Here is a 23,397-nt window from a genome sequence, read left to right as displayed (position 1 = left end):
TTTTATTACCTCACTGGAAGATAAAAATTCCACAATTCATTGGTCTTAAATTGTGAAAGAAGAGTTCAGGGAGCATTAGAGATCATTTTCACACATGGATTCCTCCCAACAAAATCCAGAATTTAATCACTTTTAAAAACCTTTGGATGTCATTGTAGAGAACTTTATGAAGAAGTTCAACTGAACTGTAACAAGGCAAGCTTTCTGAGAAACGATGCATCTAAATCTGTCATTATGTGGCAACAAAAAGGGCACAATCAAACGCAACCGGGATCAAACATTGACATTTTCTTTGACCCAGTAAAGTAGGTTGTTGTTTTTTTTGGTCAACTAAAGAACAGATCACAGACATGTCCAAAGCAGACACAAAAATAGTGACCATCTGCTGCCATTAAATTTTGACTTTAATTTTTTTGGACAGGCATGAGTCAGAGACAGAGCAGTAATCATTTTTGTTTATTTTCAATAAATCAATTAGGGGGATGTGAAATTCTGATCCACTAATTATTAATGTCATTCCCAAAGTGGAAATGAATTGTGAGAGCTTCATTAACAGACTACAGGTCATGCAAAGAGATCAAAATGAAATTCCTGCTATTAAAAACCCAACAGCACCCAGGATAATAGCAGATTCAACCCCAAAGAGATGAAAATTACCATCAGTTCAGAAGCAGAAAATTTTTCCAATGCGGTTTTAGATTAAGAGCAGCAAGGTGAATTTGCATTTCGCCTCTCCTTCATTTTCAGAACAGAATTCTTCTGACCTACTTTTATAATTTCCACTGCCAATCACCACATCTTTCACATCTTTTCATCCAAATCCTTCTCACTCCACCACTGAATATTAATCATTAATATTTCAGCTCCTTTTTCATCCCGACCGTCTGCTTGGTTCCTATTCCTTTCCACTAAATGTAAACCCACACTAGGCCTGAATAATTATCCACTTTCAATAAAATTATTTGACAACATAATTGATCCAATTGTAGAGCACAAGATTTTGCTGGCAGCTAATCAAAACTTTCTTTAGCAGTGGTCAAAGGCTTTTAATCAGATGAAAGGCCTTTTTAAGACTCAATTGTCCTGGCCGACTGAAACACATGGCTAACACCACACTAGCCTCTTTGCTTTAAATATTTTTCAAATCCCAAATATTAATCACAAACAATTAAGTCTACTTTTTCAATATGGTCGCCATGTATTATGGGTTAATATGGGATACTGGAAAACCTCAATTAGTTTGGAGGAACACAGCAAAATTTCAGCAAATTACGATGAAGACCTTGTGGAAAAACATACATAAAATTTGACCCAAATCATACATTTAAAAGGTAATCCTACCAAATACCAGTAAAACGTCTATTAACTTCCTAAATTTGAAGAAAGTTTGTAAGATTTTTCCTGAAAATGATTTAGCAAATGGAAATATTTTTGGGATCTCACCTAAAACATAAAGAGTTTAGTCTGATTTTATGCAAGTCAATAAGAAAATGTCAGGCTGTTGGCTCAAGAGGGGGACATTTATGTGTTATAATATCATCTTTCCATTAAAAAAAGGGCTAGATGAAAAAAATGCCAATTTTAACATTCATACTTTATCAACTTTAGCTACAATTCCTCGCATATTCTGTTCAGCATCCGACTTAAACATAAATGGCCAAGACTGCCAAACACGTTTGATAAACTCAGCTGGAAAAATACTAAATTATGTGTATATTCAAATCATTTTAAAATGACTAATCTGCAGACTTGCATTCACTCACACGAGTTTCATAGAAGTGCCTTAAAGGTAATTACTAAGTTCTGCTTTAAAAGTCATGGACTTACTTCTCTGCGTCGTGACGCCCAGCAGGTCTGTTTGATCTTCCACACCACTGCTGCCACCAGGAGCAGAGAGAGAAAGCAACTGGGATGAAAAAAAAAGAAGAAAAAAACAAACAGGATTACAACTGAATCAAAATATGTCTCCTTTAACTTATTGAGCCATTTTTAAAATAGAAAACTTGGATCCTTAATAAAGCAAATGGTAGCTATTGGAGGTTTGTTCTTGAACTTCTACCCTTACAAGAGATTTCTTTATACATTTTTGCTGATCTGAAGAAAGCATGTCATTAAACAAAATCTGAAAGGAATATAAGACAAATCCACATCTGTAAAAATTTACTTTTAACTTCGAGAAACACAATCGGGCAAAATGATTTGAGGAGGTAGAACTTTAAAATATCGTTAGGCTGAAATTTTTTGCCCGATTACTTCGATTAATAACCCAACACTGTGATCAGTAGTCCAGGGAAAGTCAGCAAGATCTAAGCTGATCTGGGAGGAGAAAATTGACTGATTGAGAGCTTCCACTTCATTATACTTTTGATATATAATGTCAGGATGATTATCCACTAAAGAGGCAGTTTTTTAGAGCTGGTTATAATGGTGAAGTTTGAGTTTTACATAAAATTTCTCAAAAACAAATTAAGATTTTTTTATTTTTTCTGTGGATAAAACATTAGAGTTCCGCTATCAAATTCAAATCAATACAAAAACAGAAAATGTTGATCCTTTAGTAATATAGTGGGGCTTGAAAAAAAATGGTATTAAAATCACAAAGTTTTCTTACAGTTTTGATAGTAGATCAATAGAATAAAACCACAATGTTTAATATTCAATAGATTTTATTGAAAACTAACACAAACACATTATACAATATGGTGGATTATTTTGGCAGCTGGATTATTTCTGCTTTTATTACAGGCATTGTCTTATTTTTGTATATTTTTTTTGACAAATACTATGAAATTGCATTAAATATCAGATGAAAATCTCAAACCAGCCCATGCTTATACACGAAAGCATTTTATTTTTCTCTAATTATCACTGGATAAAAAAAGGACATAAAATTGTTCTGTATGTGGCGAAACCGAGTCCAATAGCTGTTGGCCCAGCACTGTCCTCGTGTCTTAAGAGACGTGCTGAAGTTTTGTCATGTACACAGCGGTAAAATGAGCAAACATCTCACCGGAGCCAGACAACCATCTCAGATGTTACGAGCCAGTTTGTTTGGTATGTAAACTTCAGGTCGCCACGTGTTCTAGATGTGTTTGATCAGATGTTTGAACAAGGTGATAACAGTGAAGATCAGCATAAAACCGGAGCTCAGATCTGCTGCTTCAGTTAAACATTTTATTTCTATGGTACCACAAAAAAAGAAGCATCTGCTCCCTTAAGGGCTGCTTATCAGATGGAGCCTCTTAAAATGATAAATCACAAGAGAGAAAAAACATTTATGGTATTTTTCTCAGTTAGTAACAGAATAATTTAAAGATGAAATATGCATCCTAAAATTCTGAAGCATTTTAGGATGCTTTATAATCAAAGCATCCTAAAATGCTTTGATTTTAAAAAATGGCGTGATCTTACAGAAGAAGAAAGAAATGAAAACATTAGAAAAGTCGTGATGTCCGTTCTCTGCTCCTTATCGCTCCTTCAAGGAGCTCTAAAAATCCCTGTGGGGTGATTTGACATTTTGTCATCAGGCTGATTATGTTTCCTGCAGGTTCAAGTCTCCTCAAATCTTCCCTCACATCCACAGACACACTCCGTCACACGCACAAAAAACAGCTCATTAGTGAATCAGTGCTTTTCCTTTTTTTTTTTTTCTTCTTGGGTTTATGGGTCACTGAGAACTGGACAACACAGATACAGGCAAACACTAAATGGAATTATTATGATCTGCCTACCAAATGGGAAAAACACAAACAGTTCACTGCATTCCTGTGGAAAATAATGCATATGATTAAGTGTGAGAAAATGAAAAACTGAGACTGTGTTCAAAGACTCAGACGGGTGAAGCTTAAAAAAAAAAAAAGTATTTGCAGCTTTAAACTGTATGTTTGTTATATGAACACAATGAATGACTAAAATAACATACAGATAAAAATATTTAATCTTTTAAGAATGTTCAAAATTTTTTAATATTGTTGAGTTTTTTTGAAACAGAAAAATATAAAGTTGGTTGAACCCGATTTTGTTTTCTACATAAAACGTGAGAAAACAAAGATATTAACTTCTTGTGTAAGGAACGGGAATTGCTGCATTTGCAGAGTTTCATCTGAAGCTTCAAGAAGTTAACATCAAGGCTAATGACAGATGCTAACTGTAAAGGACATAGCATAAACAAGCCAACCTGTTAACATTTGTCAGTTACAATAGGTCTTCAAGGTCTGCAAACATCTTTTATGTTTTTTTAATCTACCTTTGCTTAACTTTGGCCTTGCTAATATAATTGGAAACAAATTGGGGCAGATTGTGTGGTTTGTTTGATTTTATCTTTTTCTCCAAGTCTTTGAAATAAGGTAATCTGTGTAACATTGGATTTCTTGTGCCATTGACTTTTCTGAATGCTATGAATACATTATCATTTTTATTGAACCACTTTCATTCCTTAATGTTGGAATATCTTCTTACTTTCATGCTTTATCATTTTCATATACAGCATATTTTCATGTACTGTAATGCAACTAATTTGCATATTTAATGGAAAGAAACAGTTTAAATGCATTTGATTTTGAATCCAAAGTTTTGGCCCATATAGAAGGAGGAGCAACTTAATTTGCTTTATAAATTTAATATATTCTACAAACAACTTTCCCAAAAAAATTAAATCTGCTAAAATCTGAATCAATGTTTCCGCCAATTCTCGACAACTGAGGCTCAAATGGTAAACTATGTGTGTTTTGTTTGAATTAATAAATTACTCACCAACTGCTGAAATTTCAGTGAGAAAGCAGGCACACTGTTAGCAATCACAGATAAATGGATGGCGCAGCATATTTCTGCAAGATTTTGATTGTTTTATTTCTTCTCTTTTCAAGCTTCATGTTGAAACAACCCCATCTTGGGAGAAACTGTAACGCTGTCTGCAAGAAAGCTGAAGGGCCGTCTATGGACTTTCACATCGATCAAATATCCCAAGAAAGTTTCAGAAAAAGTCATAGAAGATGCTAGTTTTTCTACAGTGATGTGATTTAACTGTTTGAGGCGGTTGCAGCATGACTATTAAACAATAATAAGTTGAAGGCATTTGTCTATGAGGAGTGGGCAGCAATTGTTCAGGTACGGCGGCAGAAGCTGGAGTCTGACTATTAATCTCTTTTAATGGAGGTCATAACAATAAAAGGGAGCTTTATTACTAAAGATGCTTGTCATGAAGAGGTTGAATAATGAGACCAAAGTTGTCATTGAAAGTGAAATTTTGTCTATAATTTGGAGAAACCACCTGCAATGTTAAATTTGTTGAGATAGTTTATTTGTTCTTTCATTTATTTATCTTCTAGTTTATACATTTTGCAAATTAAAAACATGTCAACTTTTGTTTTCTGATGTTTAACTTTTTAAAGCAAGAGAGGCTTGATAATTATTTTTCTCCCTTATTAAACCAGGTAAAACCTCATTGAGACCAGATCTTATTTGCAACAAGGACCTGGGCAGAAAGTCTGCAGGACAAAAGTAAAACAAATTTATCCATAATAACAATATATGAATGAATTACATTCTTGATTTTGTTCATTAGTAGTTTTTGTTGATGTTTCTCATTTTATTCAGTTAAAGTAAACATTCTATCTCTGTTGCTAAAAAAAAAATCTAAGATTAAATAATATTTTCCTCCCCATTTCAATAGCCAGCGTTTAATCCTTCAGACTGATTTTGGTGGTTTATTATATCTTGGAGTTCTAAAAATATTTAGATTTCAGAACTAAATATAAATGTACAAAAAACCTGCATTTTATCCAAAAGGTGTAGTTTTCTGTGTAAATAATATCTGCAGCTGTCCGTCTCGGCTTCGCCTTTGAAGGATTCCAGATTCATTCTGTTCAGACTGTAACATGATCAGCTGGAGGCAGCGGCTAACTGACTGTGTGACAGCTTCTCTGGATACGTATTGTGGATTGGGCGCTGATGGACAGCTGCCTTAGGGAACGAATCTCCATTATAACTACACACACACAGAATTTAAGTAAACCGGAACTGCACACCTATAAACGCAAATCAACAAATGCAGAGAAGCTAAACAAGACGCGTGTTCTTAATAACACAAGCAACAAACAAATGCCGGGACGTTGGAGAGTACAGGTGTATAAAAGTATGCAGACTTTATATCATTTTTTTACAGTATGTAACTGAAAGCATAAGTGGAGGAATCACAAACGCATCATCTTTATGCACTCAGACATTAATGTGCGTTTCAAATAGCTCGACCTATTCATTAGAAACATTTTAATGATGAAAGACTTCCTTCACAGTTCTGAGCAGGAAAGAAATGATTAAGAGCCCTCATATCCTTATCACCCACGCCTTCTCTTTAGATGCCACTTACAGAGAATTATGCACATTTTTAAAGTGTTAGTGGTAGTTAATGTGCCACTTTAAAACACATATAAGTAATAAGAAACATGGAGGGGAGAATGAAGACATTGTTAATAATCATTCTTGACTGATTAAGGGGATTTAATGCATAGCTTATACAAACAAAGTACAGTTAGTTTCTAAGAATCTGACTTTTTGACTACTTAGAAGAAGTTGTGAGAAATGGTACTCCAAAGTTTTCTCTGGATGTTTTCAGTGATTTTGTGTGAATAAGCTGCTAGTTTGTGTTAAAAGTACACTTATCTAAAGGGATGGAAAGATGTTATATCTACACGTAAGGTAAAGTATTAACAAGCCAAAAACAGTAATCTTACGGCTACTGGTTTTTCATTCCTGTTCTTAAACGTCTTCAGTCTAAATATTCTAAATATGAGGACAGTTTTCAGGAAGTTAATGTGTTGGTTTAAATCATCCATATTTAAAGAGAAGCAGTCATCTTTTTTTCCCCCTTGTGGGCAGGAAGATCAACCTAGCAACACCTGGACCTTCCTCCAACATCCTGTTCTCCAGTCTTTCCCACTTTGAAGAGTGGCTAGCTTTAAATATGTCTCAGAATTAAAAGAAACATGTCTAAACCTGTTTGAACTTTAAGCTATTTAAAAATTTAAAGTAATGAATGCTTTCATAACATTTATCAGACAAGAATTGTTAGAAAAGACAACAAATGTGGTATTGTTGATTTTGTAAAACACATTTTTTTAACCAAATATTTTTTTTAACCACACACAAATGTAGTCTGATTTGAAGTTAGATTTATTTTCAAATAAATATGCAAGTGCAAGATTATTCATTTTCAGGTTTTTCATCCATTTACCAGGAATGCCATCACCTATGTTCAGTGCTGCTTGAGGTGTAAACTATTACAGAATATAGAGTAAATACAGAGAGGACTATCTATAGAGGAACATGGATATTCCTGAAGGAATGTCTTTCAAAAAAATCTGTAGAACAAATTTTCAAAGCTTTTAAACAAAAAAAATTGATGAAAACATTGTACTAACAAGGTTAAATAGTTTATATCTATTACATTTAATGGGTATTCTTCCAAGAAACATCAAAAGCGATAAGAAGACTGAACTGCTCAGTATAGTACTTACCTGAAAAATGTTACAAAGAATTGGACAAGGTCCATAATACTGTTGTGTTGGGAGAAGGCAATCTATTGGAGAAAAACAGAAGACAAATTAGGAATTTCTGAGTGGTCTAGAAGAAAATCTGCAAAATGTGAGTAATGGTTAATACCATGATACCAAGAAGGGTAGAAACCACAATACAGTTAAATTTTTCCATTACACCAAACCTGCCTTTGAACATCCAATAACCTCTGACTGATTTGCCCGAGTTGAAATGTGACATAGTGAGGAGGTTAATGTGACGTGGCACACACAGCTCAAGTCAGCGCTAAGAACCAAGCTGGCCTGTTAAAGGTCACTGATTCACTCAAAGACTTGTTATTAAAAGCAGCATTAAAAAAATAAATAAATAAATAAAAACTCAACAAAAAATGTCTGATGTAACATTGTGGACAGAGATGAGAACAAGGTGGAAGTTTCTGGCAGTTGACATCAAAACTCATTTGCTCAACTGGATGGATGTGGTGTGAAGGAACGGCCTGACCTGCAGCTCTCACAGTCAGGCCACAAACTGCAATTTACTAAAACACATACAAGATAAAACTAGGAATGAACAATACATTTTACAATAAAGGCCACAATTAATTAGAGCTGAAAAGGCATTTTTTAGCTTAAAAACTCAGGAACCAACTGGAACACATTCTGATTACAATTATGCAACGGACACAAAGTGCAGCCACTCAGCTCTCATGTTTACATGTTTCAACTTCTACACATGAGCCACCTACTATTTAAAAAGGGACCAAATGTAATTGAACAATTGATTCCAACACCATTTCATTTACTATTTCTTTATTATGAAATACAGCTATAAATTTTAATGGTTTTGAGGTGTTATGTGATCAACACACACAAATTGGTACATATTTCTCTAGTGAAATGAAAATGCGCTGTTCTTTAAAAATTGTCACCACTAAAAATGTGAAAAGTCTGAAGTACATTTGTTATCTGACCCCCTGTATTCTAATGTTCTTTAATAAAATGAGGGCTACAGATTATCAAATTATTTTTAAAAATAGCAGAATTATTGGAAGCTGGTCAGAGTCAGTGGAAAGACAGAGAGCAGACGGTGTGATGTTAGAATCCCTTAAAGAGACAGTAACCTTTAACTGAGAACAAAACAATGCACCAACAATTACTGCATAAGTACCGTATTTTCCGGACTATACTTAACAGTGGCATCTTTTTCTTCGTGTGGTTTTCATGATGAAGGGGTTTGGGTTTGAAGAAATTTCTCCATCATGCCTGCTGCTAGCATGTGCTTGTTCTAAATGAAAATTAGTGCTTTCTCTTTCCAATTTTGACTTCCAATGATTCACTTGCTAAAGAGCCCCCTGGTGGTTGAAGAAAGATCCACAGAAAAGCCACACTGGGCTATAAGCCGCCTGGTTCAAAGCGTGGGGAAAATGTAGTGGCTTATAGTCAGAAAAATCTGGTACTTTACAAGAGTAAATACAGAGAAATGCTAAAAGAAAAAAACCTCCATCCCTCAATACTGGGGTGAGGATTCAACTTCCGGCTGTTGACCTTGTTAATGTTTAAGATCAAAGCGTATCCAAATGTGAGAAAACCATAATTTTACTGCCAATGAATTTTCTTATAGTTGCTGTGATTTGTGAGCATTTAGAGGCTTATCTGTACATAAACCTGAGGCTAGAAGGTTTTAAATGAAAACACTCTAAAATGGATTGGTTTTTCTGATTATAAATGAAGACGTAATAAAAGCATGCACAAATATTAGATTGATAGGAATCTAAATTTATTTGAAACACAATACACAAATCACCAGTTATTTTGGTGATTTGTGTATTGTTGCCTCAAAGGCAATATGTCCAGTGAAAAATGAGTCAGGAATATGGTTCATCTTCATTAAAGGAGAGATTACAGACAGCCCTAGCAGCTAAATCATACATGATGGGCCACATCATGGTGACAGGTCATTATCTACTACAGATGCTTTGCAGCCAGTCTGCCCTGAAAGCATTTAGAACCACAAAAACAATGTCATCTGCAGCTGTATTCAGTCTCTTATTGGCAACATGTGGTGCTGGGTAATGGAGCACAATTTTGCTTTCAGAGGTGTACCATTTGCGTCACATTTGTTGCTCTGAATGGCAGTTTTGAAAAAAGTTGATGGTACGAAATGGCGAAAAGAAAAAAAATGGAGGTTACCACAGGTTGTTCAAACAGAGACCGTTTACCAGCAACCAATAACGACATCACTAATTTATATTTTCTATAACAATAAGCCACTGAAAAGCGATAAACAACTAGATATTTATGTATTTTTCACTAATAGTGAGAGGGAGGAGGGTGTTTATTGGGGTTGAGAATCTTTATTGCACTATACTGTTCTTGGAAAACTCCATTACCCTCTTAAACTTTGTTCACCTTTGGCTTCTCTCTACGTTATTAACAAGAAGATGAGAAGAGCTGATCTGAAATGCGATGCTCACTGACACGGCTAACTTGAAAAGTACAAATGATTGTCTGGCTTTTTAATAAGTAGTACTCCTCTGTTCTGTGCTTATACAACTCAAAGCAATATATGTAGGGTTAATTTAATTTCAATATGTTCATTTCAGCCATTAGTTTTATTTGAAAACTAGATGAATGGTGCGTAAAGCATATGGTTCCCAAATATATGTGATGGCAAAATCCATGTTTTAATTTCCCTATACAATTATGGCAGATAGTTGTCAGGCTTTGAATATTTTAATATGAAATTTGTAAAAGCCAGAGGAAGAAAGTTAGAACAGATGAAGATCTAATGATAGAAGGAAGAGAAGGAAAGAAAGAAGGTAAATAGATGGATAGATGGAAATAATGTCGGGATATAGAATACAAATATGTTTCTACATTTTTTTTCACTTCCTATACTTCTCCATGCTTGGAGAATCCTTCAGATCAATCAGATCATCCAATAACCATGAAAGCAAATGTCAAATGATGTCACTGAAAAATCTCTGTCCATCCTGATTTACATGAAAACAGCTTATTTTAAATGCTTAGACCTTAAAAACAAAGACTAATCTCTTCCAGATTTCTGCCTCAGCTCAACCGGGTCTCTGGAATCAACCAGGAAAGAAGCCTTATCCTGTAATAGAAGCTATTTGCTTTTATGGCGTGGGCTCGGTCCATAATAAGTAAGTGACTGTCGGCCAGGAAATTTAATAGAAAACTATTACTGGGCCACCTCCACAGATGGACCATACCCGAAGATGTTATTACCTCAAGGTGGTCCACTCATCTACCATGCAATGTAGTGCGACATGATATAAAAATCAATATGTGGGAGTGGGCTAATTAAAAAAACGGGCATTGTGTGCTATTATTAGTAATCACTACTCCTATCTCGAACTATCGTATTTCTCAGCAAAAGCCTTCCTGGTTAGTAATAGTAGAAGGGTTTCTTGAGAACTGGTTGATAATTTTGATGTTTTTCAAATAACCTGCTGCCAGTGGTAACATAAATTTGATCAGAGTGCATCAATGAAATAATTTGTCTACTAATGTAAATTAAGTTGGTGAACCAAAATCTTAAAATTTTAAAAATTAGCTAAACACAAAGGTAGATAAATACAATGCAATAAATTGATTAAACATCATGTTCATCACTTTTTATTGGTTTATAGCCAGAGCTAATGTCTTTCAACATACTAAATGGAAACATTTATTGTTACATCCATCATTACTCAACGTGTATGTTTTAGAATGTGAGGTTGAAGATAATAAATTTAATCTATTTCTATATGTGTATTTCCCTTTAGAAAATATTTCTGCAACATGTTAGCTCAACCAGCACCAATACATCTGTTTCTAAGGCCTTTAAATTGTTAATTTTTTTACATCAAACTCTTCTTTGCAATCTGCTTACAAATAGCATAATTAGACACTGATCCTGAATATTTTAATAATTTGGCAACTCACTTCGTGTAATGTTGGATCACTTCCCAAAAACAGATAAAGTGGGTTTTTTACAGTGTAATTGTTTAATTACACTTTCTTTATCTCCTTACATTCATGCAGACGTTAAGGGTTTGCAAACCTGACAGAACTACCCTTGTAGAAACTTTGCTCTAATTGGACCTTAGGGACTGCCTAAGTGGATGGCATTCGGTATTAATCATTTTGTCTGCCACGCTGTCAGGTTTTTATGCAACCCCAAGACACTTGAGAGAATAAACACGATTTTTCCAGTGAGAATTCAAGACCTATCCTATAAACAAAACCTCATCTTTTCAAAGAGAGCATAGAATGCTAGACGGCATCAAAAAATAAGTTTGTTTTTCATATAAAATCTATTCCAAATTCAGTCATCAGATGTTTGTAATTACCTGGATCTTGATGGGCCATGAGAAGTTACTGACGTACACATAGAAGGTAATGTTAGGGTTGCTTCTGAAGGTGAACTTTTCACAGGAGAAACTGTCCCTGTAGTCCTTAATGTTCGTTTTTGACACAATGGGAACCTCCTCTCCAGAAATGGTCCCAGCTGTTGAAACAAAGTGTTCATTTTCAGTACAAAGCCATTTAGCTTTTAATATATATATAAAAAAAAAACAAAAAAAAACATGCTTACAAATCGAGATGGAGCTGCCTTAGCTGCAACATGTTATTACAAATGCATTAACGAGTTTATTTGTCCATTTCAAACAACAGGAGAGCACTCATGTGCAATTATCATTATTTCTTTACAGCATTTACCTTAGTTGTTCAAAAAAATTACACAGTATTGTAGAATTACACATGCCTATTATATTTTATACTAAAATGGATACGATGTGGGTGAAAAGCTCAGCTTGAATGAACGACAAACATCCCTTTTCTGAACTCATGATCCCACTTCTTTATGCATAATGTGATGTCCCAAATTTCCCATTTAGTATTCACAGATTTCTGGTAAAGCACTAAATACATCCAGAATTCATTTATAAAACAGTTCCTATTGTTTGAATGTGAGTAATATTGTTTTTGTGTGAGCATTGCATTGCCCATCTTAAAATTAAAAGCAATTTTTAAAGAAAAGGGGTAAAAATAGACCATTTTCCATCTGTCTTAATGTTCCAAATCATTTATTTTTCTTCTTCATGTCAGTGCTTTCTCAGCATTGATATTCCAATCCACAGCTCTGAAACAAAGCACTGAAAATGACAGCTTGAGTGTAGCTACGTGAGCATGTTTATCTTAATTGAAATCACCCCCCACACCTTCTTCTCCCCCCAGCCCCCAACTAAAGGCGCCTCTTGCTCTTGTCAATTGTGAAGAGGCTTCTATTTCTTCTGAGACAAAACATCTGTGCCAGGGAGAAGAGGGGACTCAAATTCAAATATTAATGACGGCGCACTGGAAAAGTTAAGGTTGGCGAAGAGAAGCATGTGGGGTTAACATGTTTTAGTGGGGAGAAAATGTCAGTGTTGAAGGAACGGGGAGAGAGCGCCAGACGACTTGGGAGGAAGAAAAGGAAAGCGGGAGATAAACAGTGGCACCGGACAACTGCAGTGTCCTTGGGTGTCTTTCCTCAGGGGACCAACAGCAGCAGGGACACCGTAAATGCCAACAGAGGAGGTTTAACATTTGGTTTTGTTGTTTCTGCTTTAAAATATCCAATTACATGTTTGCTGTAATAAAAAAAAAAAAATCAACAAAATCCCATACCGTGAGAATCCTAAAAACCAAGAACTCTGAACTGAACTACTTGATAGGGCAAATGACAGAGTAGACACTTACAAATATTCAAAGCTTTAAAGCCTTTTCATTATTTTTTTAAATATACAAATTTTAAAAAGCCAATTTCTGAAACAGGCTTATGGAAACCCTGTATCTCTAAATGGAATTGCACTTTCATTTAGAGAGTGATGGCATGTTGTCTGGAACCCCAGACTCCCACCGTCTGAGTCTGTAAACAGAAAACAGAGTTTCTTTCCTGGACAAAAAAAACCCCCTTTCTAACAAGAATATGTCAGACGGGTCTATCTCCTCTTGTTGAGAACACAAAAATTACTCAAAATGTGAGAAGCATTGTGAAAAATGAACAGCTAAAAATAAATAATTACTTTTTTCAACAACACTTTATTCTCCATGACAATGGAACGATTATATAATAAGATCTAAATAAGGAATAACCCAAATTGAGAGAAGAAGAACCAGCACTGTTGATGCCACTGAAATGACCAGTACCTCCAGCACTGAGTTGGCAACCAGGTGATCTTAAGATGACTGTTGTTCGTGAGCATAAAGTTTCTCAGGTAAAAAAATATATATATATTTTGTTTCAGCCTTATGGTTTTTGCGTGTACTCTATGAATATCCGATCAAAATGTTCGTGCCTGTCAGAGGATTGCTTTATAGATCAAAATTAATCATTATTCCATACAAAAGTCTTCCTACAAGTTCACAATAACTACAGCAGAAAGTCATTCTTTTCTGTCTGAGCCAAATGTATGACGGATTCTGAATTTCTTTGATCAGTATTTTAGCTTCCATTCTAATTTCCATAACCTCCTGCCTTGTGTTTTTTTTTTCTTTTTGCTGGAAACATGAACATGGAAATCAATGTTGCTGCCAAAAGTGACAAGTCAAATCAAAATGAAAATAAAGGTTGTAGAACTGATAGTGTATGCCCTTTAATTATATTTCATACACGTATTTCATTCAATGTGAATTGTTTCAGGTGAAATTAGCTTAATTTAATGACCCAAGCTAAACTAAAAATATACAGTCTGCACAATTATGTACACATAATAATAATATGTGCATGCAAATAGGAAATAATTGATAGTGTTCCAGTGACTTTTCTGCAAAATGCCACATATCTGTTAGGTAACTATTATTTGCGAAATCTAGTGTTGAATATACCTCAGAAAAAAAAATACTAAAATTAATTTAGCTACAGCTAACAATCCATCATCCTTGTTTAAATTGACTGATGATTAAATTCAAACTAATAGGACTGGAACTATTATGTCTACTTAATTTTAGTGTGCATGAAATAACAAAAGTGATGTAAGCACAAACGTACCTGTTGAGCCCACGGACCACGTGATGTTGAGGTTAAAGTTGTTTGATGCATTGATGGACATGTCTAAGTTCTTGTTTGCCTTAAAATGAAAAACATAAATCCAGGGAGATCTTGTCAGGGAGACAATATGCACAACAGCAAAAAAACAGCATGTCAACATTTTATTTTAGAAACGCTAAACATCAACAACTAACTATGATCATTACTAATAGAGATATTTGATGGAGAGCTAAACAACTACAAATATGAGATCTGCTCTTAAAGATGCTACCTGCTCAGGTGATGCCATGAAGTTAATGGCGGTGTAATGCTTGTCATCCTCCTGGATGAGGCTGAATGTGAACTGGTAGTCAATCAGGAGGTTATCTATTGAAAAGACAAAAGTAAGAAATATAAATGTCATTGGCCAGAAAAAAAAAACACAGCTCCCTGTCTGGGAGCTTTTTGAGTTATTTACAAATTCGGAAAATGTAGATTCTAAGTTTCCTAATGAATGTGGATGTCAATATTAAAATAGTATGAATTTGGTGAAACTTACTGAGTTACTGTAAATGTAACTGAGATAATATTCAAGTTATTGTACATGTATAAGTCCATCTATTTATCTCCAAGACAAACACATTAAACTCAATTTTCAGTCACTCCTTTAAATAGATGAGTCTGGCTAGTATGGCTTTTATGGGGACAAGGTAGGATTATCAGTCAGCATGCTCCAAAACTTAACACAAAGCAATTCATAAGAGGAAGAGCTCACTAACAAACCCTGAGACAAAGCTGACCACTCTCACCCTGAGCATGCTATGTTAAATCTGTGCTCAATGGCCTTTTTGACTGCGGGGAGTGTCGTGTTTACATAGCAGAATAACAAAGCTCAAGGAGCTCCAGTGGTGTCCAGAGGTTAAAACAGGCTCCAGGCTTCTAGTTTCCTGTGCCCTCCTCCTCCTCTCTGAGCCTGTTGTCAGGCTATGACATTTTAAAAGGGACAAAGCCTTGGCAAAAGCTCTGAAGTCAGTAGCGGAGTGCTGAAAGACATAACAAATCACAAAGTACTGCTGCAACGCTGTGAAGGACACCCCGTCATGCAAATAAACACAGACAGCAGCATGAGCAGGAACTGGAGCAGACGTGTGCATCGTGCACCTTCATAGATACTCTTCTTACTTAAAAGTTACGCTATCGTTTCGCTACCTTCCTAAATGAATAAATGAATAGGTGTGAGATTGAATGAGTAGACAAGTGGAGAATTTTGACTCCTCCGTCTCCTTGATTAGCTCAATCACTCACTCCCTGTGATGCACTTGACATTTTCACGACAAGTCATTCTGTCATCGAACAAGCGCCCCTGGTGCCAAAGTGTTAAGACGCGCCATCTGCCCGGAGCGGAAGAGTGCGAGCAGAGAAGTGGGAAGCAACAAGAGAATAACCCATAAAATGTGGATGTGTGTGTGTGTGTGTGTGTGTGTGTGTGTGTGTGTGTCCAGTGGAGAATTACTCACAGTAACAGGTTCCTCTGAGTGGATTGCCAAGGTAACGGTTTTCTGAGTCACATCTGCAGCAAAGAATAGAGAATAGAAAGAAGCAGATGAAGATGAGCGCTAACAGATTGAGAGCAAAAAACAACTCCTCTTATCAGGTGTGGTGTATGCCAAGTGCCAGCGCATTAGCTCCTGCTGTTGGCACCTCATCAAGCCTCTTAATTTCTGATATAAAGGAAACAATCTGACAGCTGATGGAACAGACTTTCTCTCAACTTTCATTAAACTTAAACAGTGATGAGAAACACAGTTCATCTCCCCCCAATTGCAAATCAAAAAACATGGTGCTGAAAAAAATCATGTCAACATCAGTTCTCACTTGAAAGAAGATATGACATTGGAAAGGGGGTTGAAAATAAACAAAGAAATGTCTTGGAAACAGGTGAAACTAGATGTATGTGTACACTATATAAAAAGACACCTAATCTTCTGCGCTAAATGGCGACACATCTGCGGATATATTTTAAGGCACATTGTTTGACTTTGTCAGAAAATTTTATTTTATTGGAGGAAGAAAGTTCTGGATTTTTGGATGCAATTTCCAGATGTGTGATGGTGATGCATTATAAAAATAATCACAGGCCTAATGGAAACATATCCTTCTTGGTATCTATGTGTTGTAACTTTATATCAGGATTAAATCCAAACAACACACATAAATTGGGAATTGTGAGACAAATGTCTGTTTTTTTGGGGCGGGGAGGGCTTTACCAAGGAAAAGTTGCACAAGCTTATCTACTATAGTCAGCGGTGATAACATGGAAGGGGAGAAGCACCGTTTCCTATAGCCAAACACCTATTTCTTTGGATAAAAACAAAACAAAAACCATCATTATCTTCTGGGTTTAATAGATTCATAATGCCTGATTTTGGAGGGTGATTTCCTTTTTATTGGGTTCTGCATTTGAAGCCATTAACAGGTAGAATCCAAGTGGAAAGATTACTATTATTTTTTACCAAAATAAAATGTCCTCAGCAGTGATGCCGTTGGCTCAAACAGCTGCAGTTAGTCAAATTGTGGCCTCAGCCAAAGCAGGCCAACTTTAAAAATGAAGAGCTGCCAAGTAAAAATGATTTGTTTATATCCACAGTGGGACGTCAACGGTTCTGAGAATATGTGTGCACATTAGTGTGTTTTATCAACCTCATGGCTTTCCAAAGCGCTCTAATCAATCCAAGCATATGGTCATGTTCACTGGACTGCTTTGCCCTTTATCTTATTTGAATGCATCTCTCCGCTTTGAATCTCGGTGGTTTATGCCTCGAACTCTCAACAATTCACTGTGAAGCGAAGTCTTCCTCCAAAGTATTATTCTATATGAGCTGGAACTGTACATAGAAAGTGAAAGTGGTTCTAAAAATTACCTCTCTCATCGCACCAACTATGCTTCGCAGATATTTCATCTTTCAGACGATTAATTAAACTTGTTAGAATGTGAAAAATTAGAGGTGGTGGTGAGGAGTCAGAGAGGACTGCGGCGGGCGGGCAGGAGGGAACCCAACTGAGAGACAACATCGCCGTCGATGATGAGAAGGCGGCTGTGAAGCGGCGTTACATTGTAAAACGATCAACTCCGGTTCTTAAAATAATTCGGCAACACTTCAGGAAAGCTGGGGGGAGTTTTGCGTCACTTCTAAAGACTCCACTTCTTTCTCATGATGAATCCTCCAGAAACTTGAATAGTTTGTGCTGTTCTCGCTACTTGATGCTAAACAGGCAGAATGTTTTGTTCCCTACAACAAAAAAGAGATGAAGGACAAATGCTGCCACAGGCTACAGGAAGCTTAGGGAACGTCGCTGAGTATTTAAACTTCCTAGCATTTAGAGGGCAAAATCCACACACCCACTTGCTCATCAGTATAATTCAGCTCCTTGACTCATTCAGTATCTTAATTTAATCTACACCGGCATGCAACCATGCACGCGTCCAAACTTCAGGCAATCCCCCTTTGCTGTATCTTAATTTGATCTAGACTCAGCGTGAACCTTTGTCTGTGCCCGTGCAACCTATAAACTCAGGCTACGGTGGGCACAGAAGCGTTCGTTACCGCCGCTGCCTTATGCATGAGAAATTTTTCTGATTAAAGTATTCATCCAAATGAGCAAAAAGAAGAAAAACTTTCCTGATGACTGATTGTCGTAATGGCACATAGACAAAATCATTATTTTTTCCACCCTCAAAACAATTATTATTCTGCACTAATGCACACTTTGCTTCATTAGTACAGCTATTATTTCAAGTCTTAATAGCAGCCGTAGCTTCAGTGTAAGCACAGGTGGAAGCCTGCATGTGTGTTCGTTGTGCACTTTGCAGCCTTGTGGTTCGGTCTGCTAATCACTGCACTGGACTGCATTTTCTGGAAGAAGAAATCAATGTGGCACTTTGTCGATTGTGCAAAGTGCTATATATTCAGTATTACAGTTGACAGAAAGCAATGAGGATTCACAGAGGTCTTACTCTCCTGCAGCCCCTCTTCATTACCTTCTGTACTTCAGTTTGCCTCAACACTAATAATAACATAGAACGTTAGAAAGCACAAAGCAAGATTTAATGATTTTGTTTGTTGTTCAAGCATTTTACAAGTGTAAAGTTTAGTTGAATTAAAATTATTTATTTAAAGAACTGGGCAGTAACATGACATGCAGATCTTGGTCATTTTAACAATATTTTGAAGAAATACTAAGATCTACCTTGGTTTTGTTAGACATAAGCCGGAATGAGAGGACAGTATGATATGCTAAGCTGCTAAAATAATGCAACATATTGTTTATTACTGCTAAAAATATATATAGCCTTGGTGCTTAAAGTGTGGCCTGAGGGCTTGTTGGTGTCCTTGAAATGTATTTGATCAGCCCCTCCGACCACATGTCAGGTCAAAATTTAGGCAACAAAACAGAGTACAATGACCCCAAAGATTGTGAAACTGTCTATTTTTCCTTTAATTAATGCAACAGTGTGTGACTGTTACCTTAGTTAAAATAGAACTGAAGAAAATACTTATTGTGTCTTAATACATTTATGCTACAAAGACTGTAAGAACTGAAAAATATTTTTTTTCAGGTTCAAACAGACAGGTGTTAGCATTTTAGATTTTAAAATAAATGGCGACATCAGTGTTGTACATCAGCGTTGCATATCAGCAGCATATAGTGATGCTTTCACATTATTCACAAATAGTTCATGCCTCCTCTCTGACCCAGTCACTGTTTCCTACCTGAATGCCAAAATATTGAAACAGTTTAAAAGCTGTGGCAGCTTCTTCTATGCAAATTTAGAAGAAGCTCTAGATTTGCATAGAACTTTCTGACTCAAGAATTCTTTCAGAAAAGAAAAATTGTGAACTTTTTTTGCATAAAGCCACATCTCATTACAATGCAAAAAAAGGAAAAGTTTAAAAGGTCAGAGTCAAATACCTAACTTAATAAGTGTAAAAATAAAAAATATAAATACAGGATAGTGCATGAGATTTTATTTCCAGCCAGGTATTGGCAGCCTTTGTGCAAAATAACAGAGAAGAAAAACGTTTTATGTTAAAAAGCATGAATGCTTGTTCAGCTTTTCCTGTGACCCATCCATAACTCTCATTGCATTATCCTGCTTACAGCTGTAAAAGCACGGCTTAGAGGAAACGGCCCTCCCACACAGCTGGAATCCGCCGGACCAGCACAAATCACCCTGGACGTGGACTTTCTGGGTGATAATGCAACTGATCCTTCGTCGTTTTCACCCCCCCCCCCATCAAAGCAGCAGCAGCAGCAGCATCACTGCATCCGAAACTCCATATGAGGAAACAGGGCTGGCTCACAGAGATCTGACATCAACGCTCAACACCACGTCATGAGAGCCATGAATCACCCCGACTGAATTAATCACACACATGAATCTCATTGTGCAATTGAAACAGGGTGGCTGGCAGTCAGACGGCCTCAACCGCGGTGGGGGGGATTTTTTACCCCGATACTGAGTTGATGTTCATAGAAAAATGTTAGGCTTATTTTGGCCAAAAGTAGGATATGGGGTTTCAAAACCTGGAGAGATAAACCAGAGTGTTTGTTTAGATTCAGATTTCTACTGAGTTTGTTGTACTCACAGCTGGCACTGGTCTCCTTTGATCCCCTTGGTGGTGCAGAAGCACTTGCCCGTTAACACCTGGCATATGTTTGCGTGACCGTTGCACTTACAAGCTGGAAAAGGTGACAAGAACAGATGGGGGGAAAGATTGATAAGAAAGAGCATGAAAAGAGAGAGAACACATCCATGAATAGATTACTGAAAGTACAAAATACTCTATCAACAATAAGTTGTTACAAATGTTTGAATTGAAAACACTTGAGAGAGAATTCACATCCCATCATTCCTACAGCCTTCGCAATTTTTCTTTTCTTGGACTGGTTGTGCTAAGCTAAGCCCCAGATTCTTGCTGTTGCATCAAACACACGACGAAAATTGATATTGATCCAGGAACAACGGTAAACAAAAGCCTTTCCCAAAAGACTGGGTGAACTTTAAAGATCTAACAGACAATTGAGAACCTTCCCCACACACCTTACCCCCCAGCTGTGTATGTTTGAGACTCCGTGTGTGTGAGGAATGTAAAAGGTGAAGAAATAGATGGGTGGACTGGCTGCTAAAGTGCTTTGACAGAGGCAGGCTTTTAGGTTAGCATTTGAAGGAAAATAAGAGACCCCTTTATTTTAGTTCACTGAGTTTAAAACACTGAGAAGACGGATTACTGAGGGGTCAGTGGGCCTTCTACCCCCATTCCCAAATTCTAACATGGTGCATATAAATATTTTACATGACTAGAAAGCTTTAAACCAAGTGTCTAAGTTCTTCCTTTCCGACGTATTCTTACTGACACACTGCAACTTAAAGATACCATCCAATTTTTTCCACCAACAAATATTGATAGTATAGATTTTTACTGGAGGGTTTCACAAAAATACAAAAAGGTGTGAAAGTAATGCTAAATAAAAAAAAAAAGATATTTCTGCTTTGAGCGTATCTTGGTTGATGACACCACAAGAGGCACAATAATCGAGCCACTTGGCTAGTAATGGTAAGTAATGCAGACCAACTTCTTGACGGATTTTGAAATATTAAGCTTTTGAGTTGCAAGTATTTAACCCTTAAGCTGTGATGGATTCTGTTGAGTTCGGAGCAACTAAACAAAACAGTGACAAATATTCCTTTTAGATCTTTAACTTGAACAAATCAGTTTTCCATCTGACTGGTTTCTGTGCAGGCTGCATGGTGCAGCAGATGGTAGCACTGTTGCCTTTGAGTATGGAGTTTGTCTGTTCTGCCTGTGCATGTGTAGATTTTCTCCAGGTATTCTGGTTTCCTCCGACAGTCCAAAAATTTGAATGTTGGATCAGTTGGTTTTTCTAAATGTTAGTCTTGTGAGTTTACCCAAACAGCTTTGCTCCTTTCTGACTTCTGACAGGAATTCTTGCTCATTTCCTCACATTTTGCTTGTCCAGAATGGATTGCAGCAAAGTTTGACATGATAATCTTCCTTAGGTAGATGCCGTTTTACCAATTGACATTCTAAACTTTATTTTAATGCACTTTATCATAATTACAGTTCAAATGATTTTGATTCGGGTAATACAGATTTGATAACAGAACTGACTTGATAACACATTTCTGTATAAATGGATATGAATTGAGTTTTTCTTAAGTGCCCTAAGATAAAATACATAAACATCCTGAACAGAAGCTGAATTTCCTCTGGTGCTCACCGGAATGTGTATGCACAACAGAGATAACTGGAAGAGCTCATTATTACATGGCATTGCACAAAGTCAACAATTTAAAGCAATTAAATGGGATTCCCAACATATGAAATGGACATGTCTGTTCTGCCAAATGCCTAGAGAATACATTTGTTGGGAATTTGTGCAAGGTAAACAAATTAAATAGAATAACTAATGTCTGATTCACAATTACTTTATTTTTTATTTTTTTTTTAAACAACCTGAATCGATGATCTGATCAGCAAAACTGATCATTTAAATCTGGGCCAAGAATCAGCAAAATTTTTTGGAATACAGGCAGTCTTAATTCAGTTTGAACTTATTTAAAATCGTACAAAGAAAGAAGGAAAAATACAACAACAATCCAACTGGACCAACTCAAAAGAGCAAATTATTTCAGAGTCTGAAGAGGAATGTGTGTGTGCGTGTGTGTGTGTGTGTGTGTGTAAAATCTCATTTTTTAATGTTTTGTTTGGGAGGAAGGAATGCTTCATCAATTTAAATTAAACTGTGGATTCATAGACAGGTTTCAGTGACAAGTCTGGATTCACTTCAGAGGAAAATGAAGTGAAAATTTCCAGAAGATTTTAAAGGTCCTCTGTTTATTTTCACTTTGCAGCATTACAACTACGTTACATGCATCAAAAAATGGTCTCTAGGGATACAAAGCTCCCACAGCGATATGTTTTTGAATGTGAGTGTGCAAGACTCCTGCGTCCAATACTTCAGACAAATGCCTGGATATGATTTCTCAGGAATTCTTTTTATATTTCATGTCAAAACACATGAGGGGGAAGTAAATCTCATCTTTACAAGGAACCTGCAAAATCGTCGTTCAACCAATGTTCAACTCATTCAGTTGACAGATGCAGAAAGACATCAGACAGCTATACGGTTATTCCTTTGACTTACTGCCAATGCCTGTGGTGTGACTGCAATCATTCAACACTTTGAATTTAGTAGGGAACACAGTATAATCATTATCTACATTGAAAACAGTGACTCTGTAGAAAGTATAGTTCGCAACGACTGAAGAATAATTTTCTTCATTTGGCAGCAGGCTTAAGATATAAATCTACTTTTGTCCTCACCTGAATAAAGAAGTCTGACAAACAAGGCAAAAACTGAGCACCACACCTAAGAAATCAGTAAAGGAATGAAAATAGGGAGCTTTTGCTGAAACTTGTCTCCCCATTTTCAAAGTGACTTTGGATTACTCTGAAAATTATTGTGTATCTCACCCTGATTGTGTATGCTAGAAAAGTCTCCAAAAATGTGTGAAACTCACCTCATAAATTACTTACATTTTTCTAAAAGTGATTATCTTACAGCCTGCTGCCAAATGAATTTTAGCAACAAAATGAATAGCAAAACAGATTTTCTACAAATCCTTGTGTTAATCATTTCATACATTTCCAAACTGAAATGTTTTAATTTTCTGTCATTTTTGCAACATTCTGGACATTTGAATAGAATACATTCACCATATTGGGTTGGATTATGAGAATGTTCCACAAGTCTCAAAACAAC

The 23,397-nt window shown here is 36.2% G+C and overlaps 1 protein-coding gene across 1 annotated transcript in view; it reads right to left on the bottom strand.

The window, feature by feature from the left end:
• Positions 1–23,397, bottom strand: part of atrnl1b (attractin-like 1b) — a 64,648-nt gene that overhangs the window by 15,428 nt on the left and 25,823 nt on the right. The window contains exons 20-26 of the mRNA XM_044102277.1: positions 20,199–20,292; positions 16,068–16,120; positions 14,843–14,937; positions 14,572–14,650; positions 11,888–12,045; positions 7,515–7,576; positions 1,828–1,906 (exon numbers count right to left, since the gene is read on the bottom strand). Coding sequence (XP_043958212.1) covers positions 1,828–1,906; positions 7,515–7,576; positions 11,888–12,045; positions 14,572–14,650; positions 14,843–14,937; positions 16,068–16,120; positions 20,199–20,292 — 620 coding nt within the window. The remainder of the gene's footprint in view (positions 1–1,827; positions 1,907–7,514; positions 7,577–11,887; positions 12,046–14,571; positions 14,651–14,842; positions 14,938–16,067; positions 16,121–20,198; positions 20,293–23,397) is intronic.

This window comes from Gambusia affinis, linkage group LG20, assembly GCF_019740435.1.
Source record: "Gambusia affinis linkage group LG20, SWU_Gaff_1.0, whole genome shotgun sequence".
In the NCBI taxonomy this organism is placed as follows: Eukaryota; Metazoa; Chordata; class Actinopteri; order Cyprinodontiformes; family Poeciliidae; genus Gambusia; species Gambusia affinis.
Note: the sequence above shows the minus strand (reverse complement) of the source record. Positions and strands in the feature narration are given on the sequence as shown.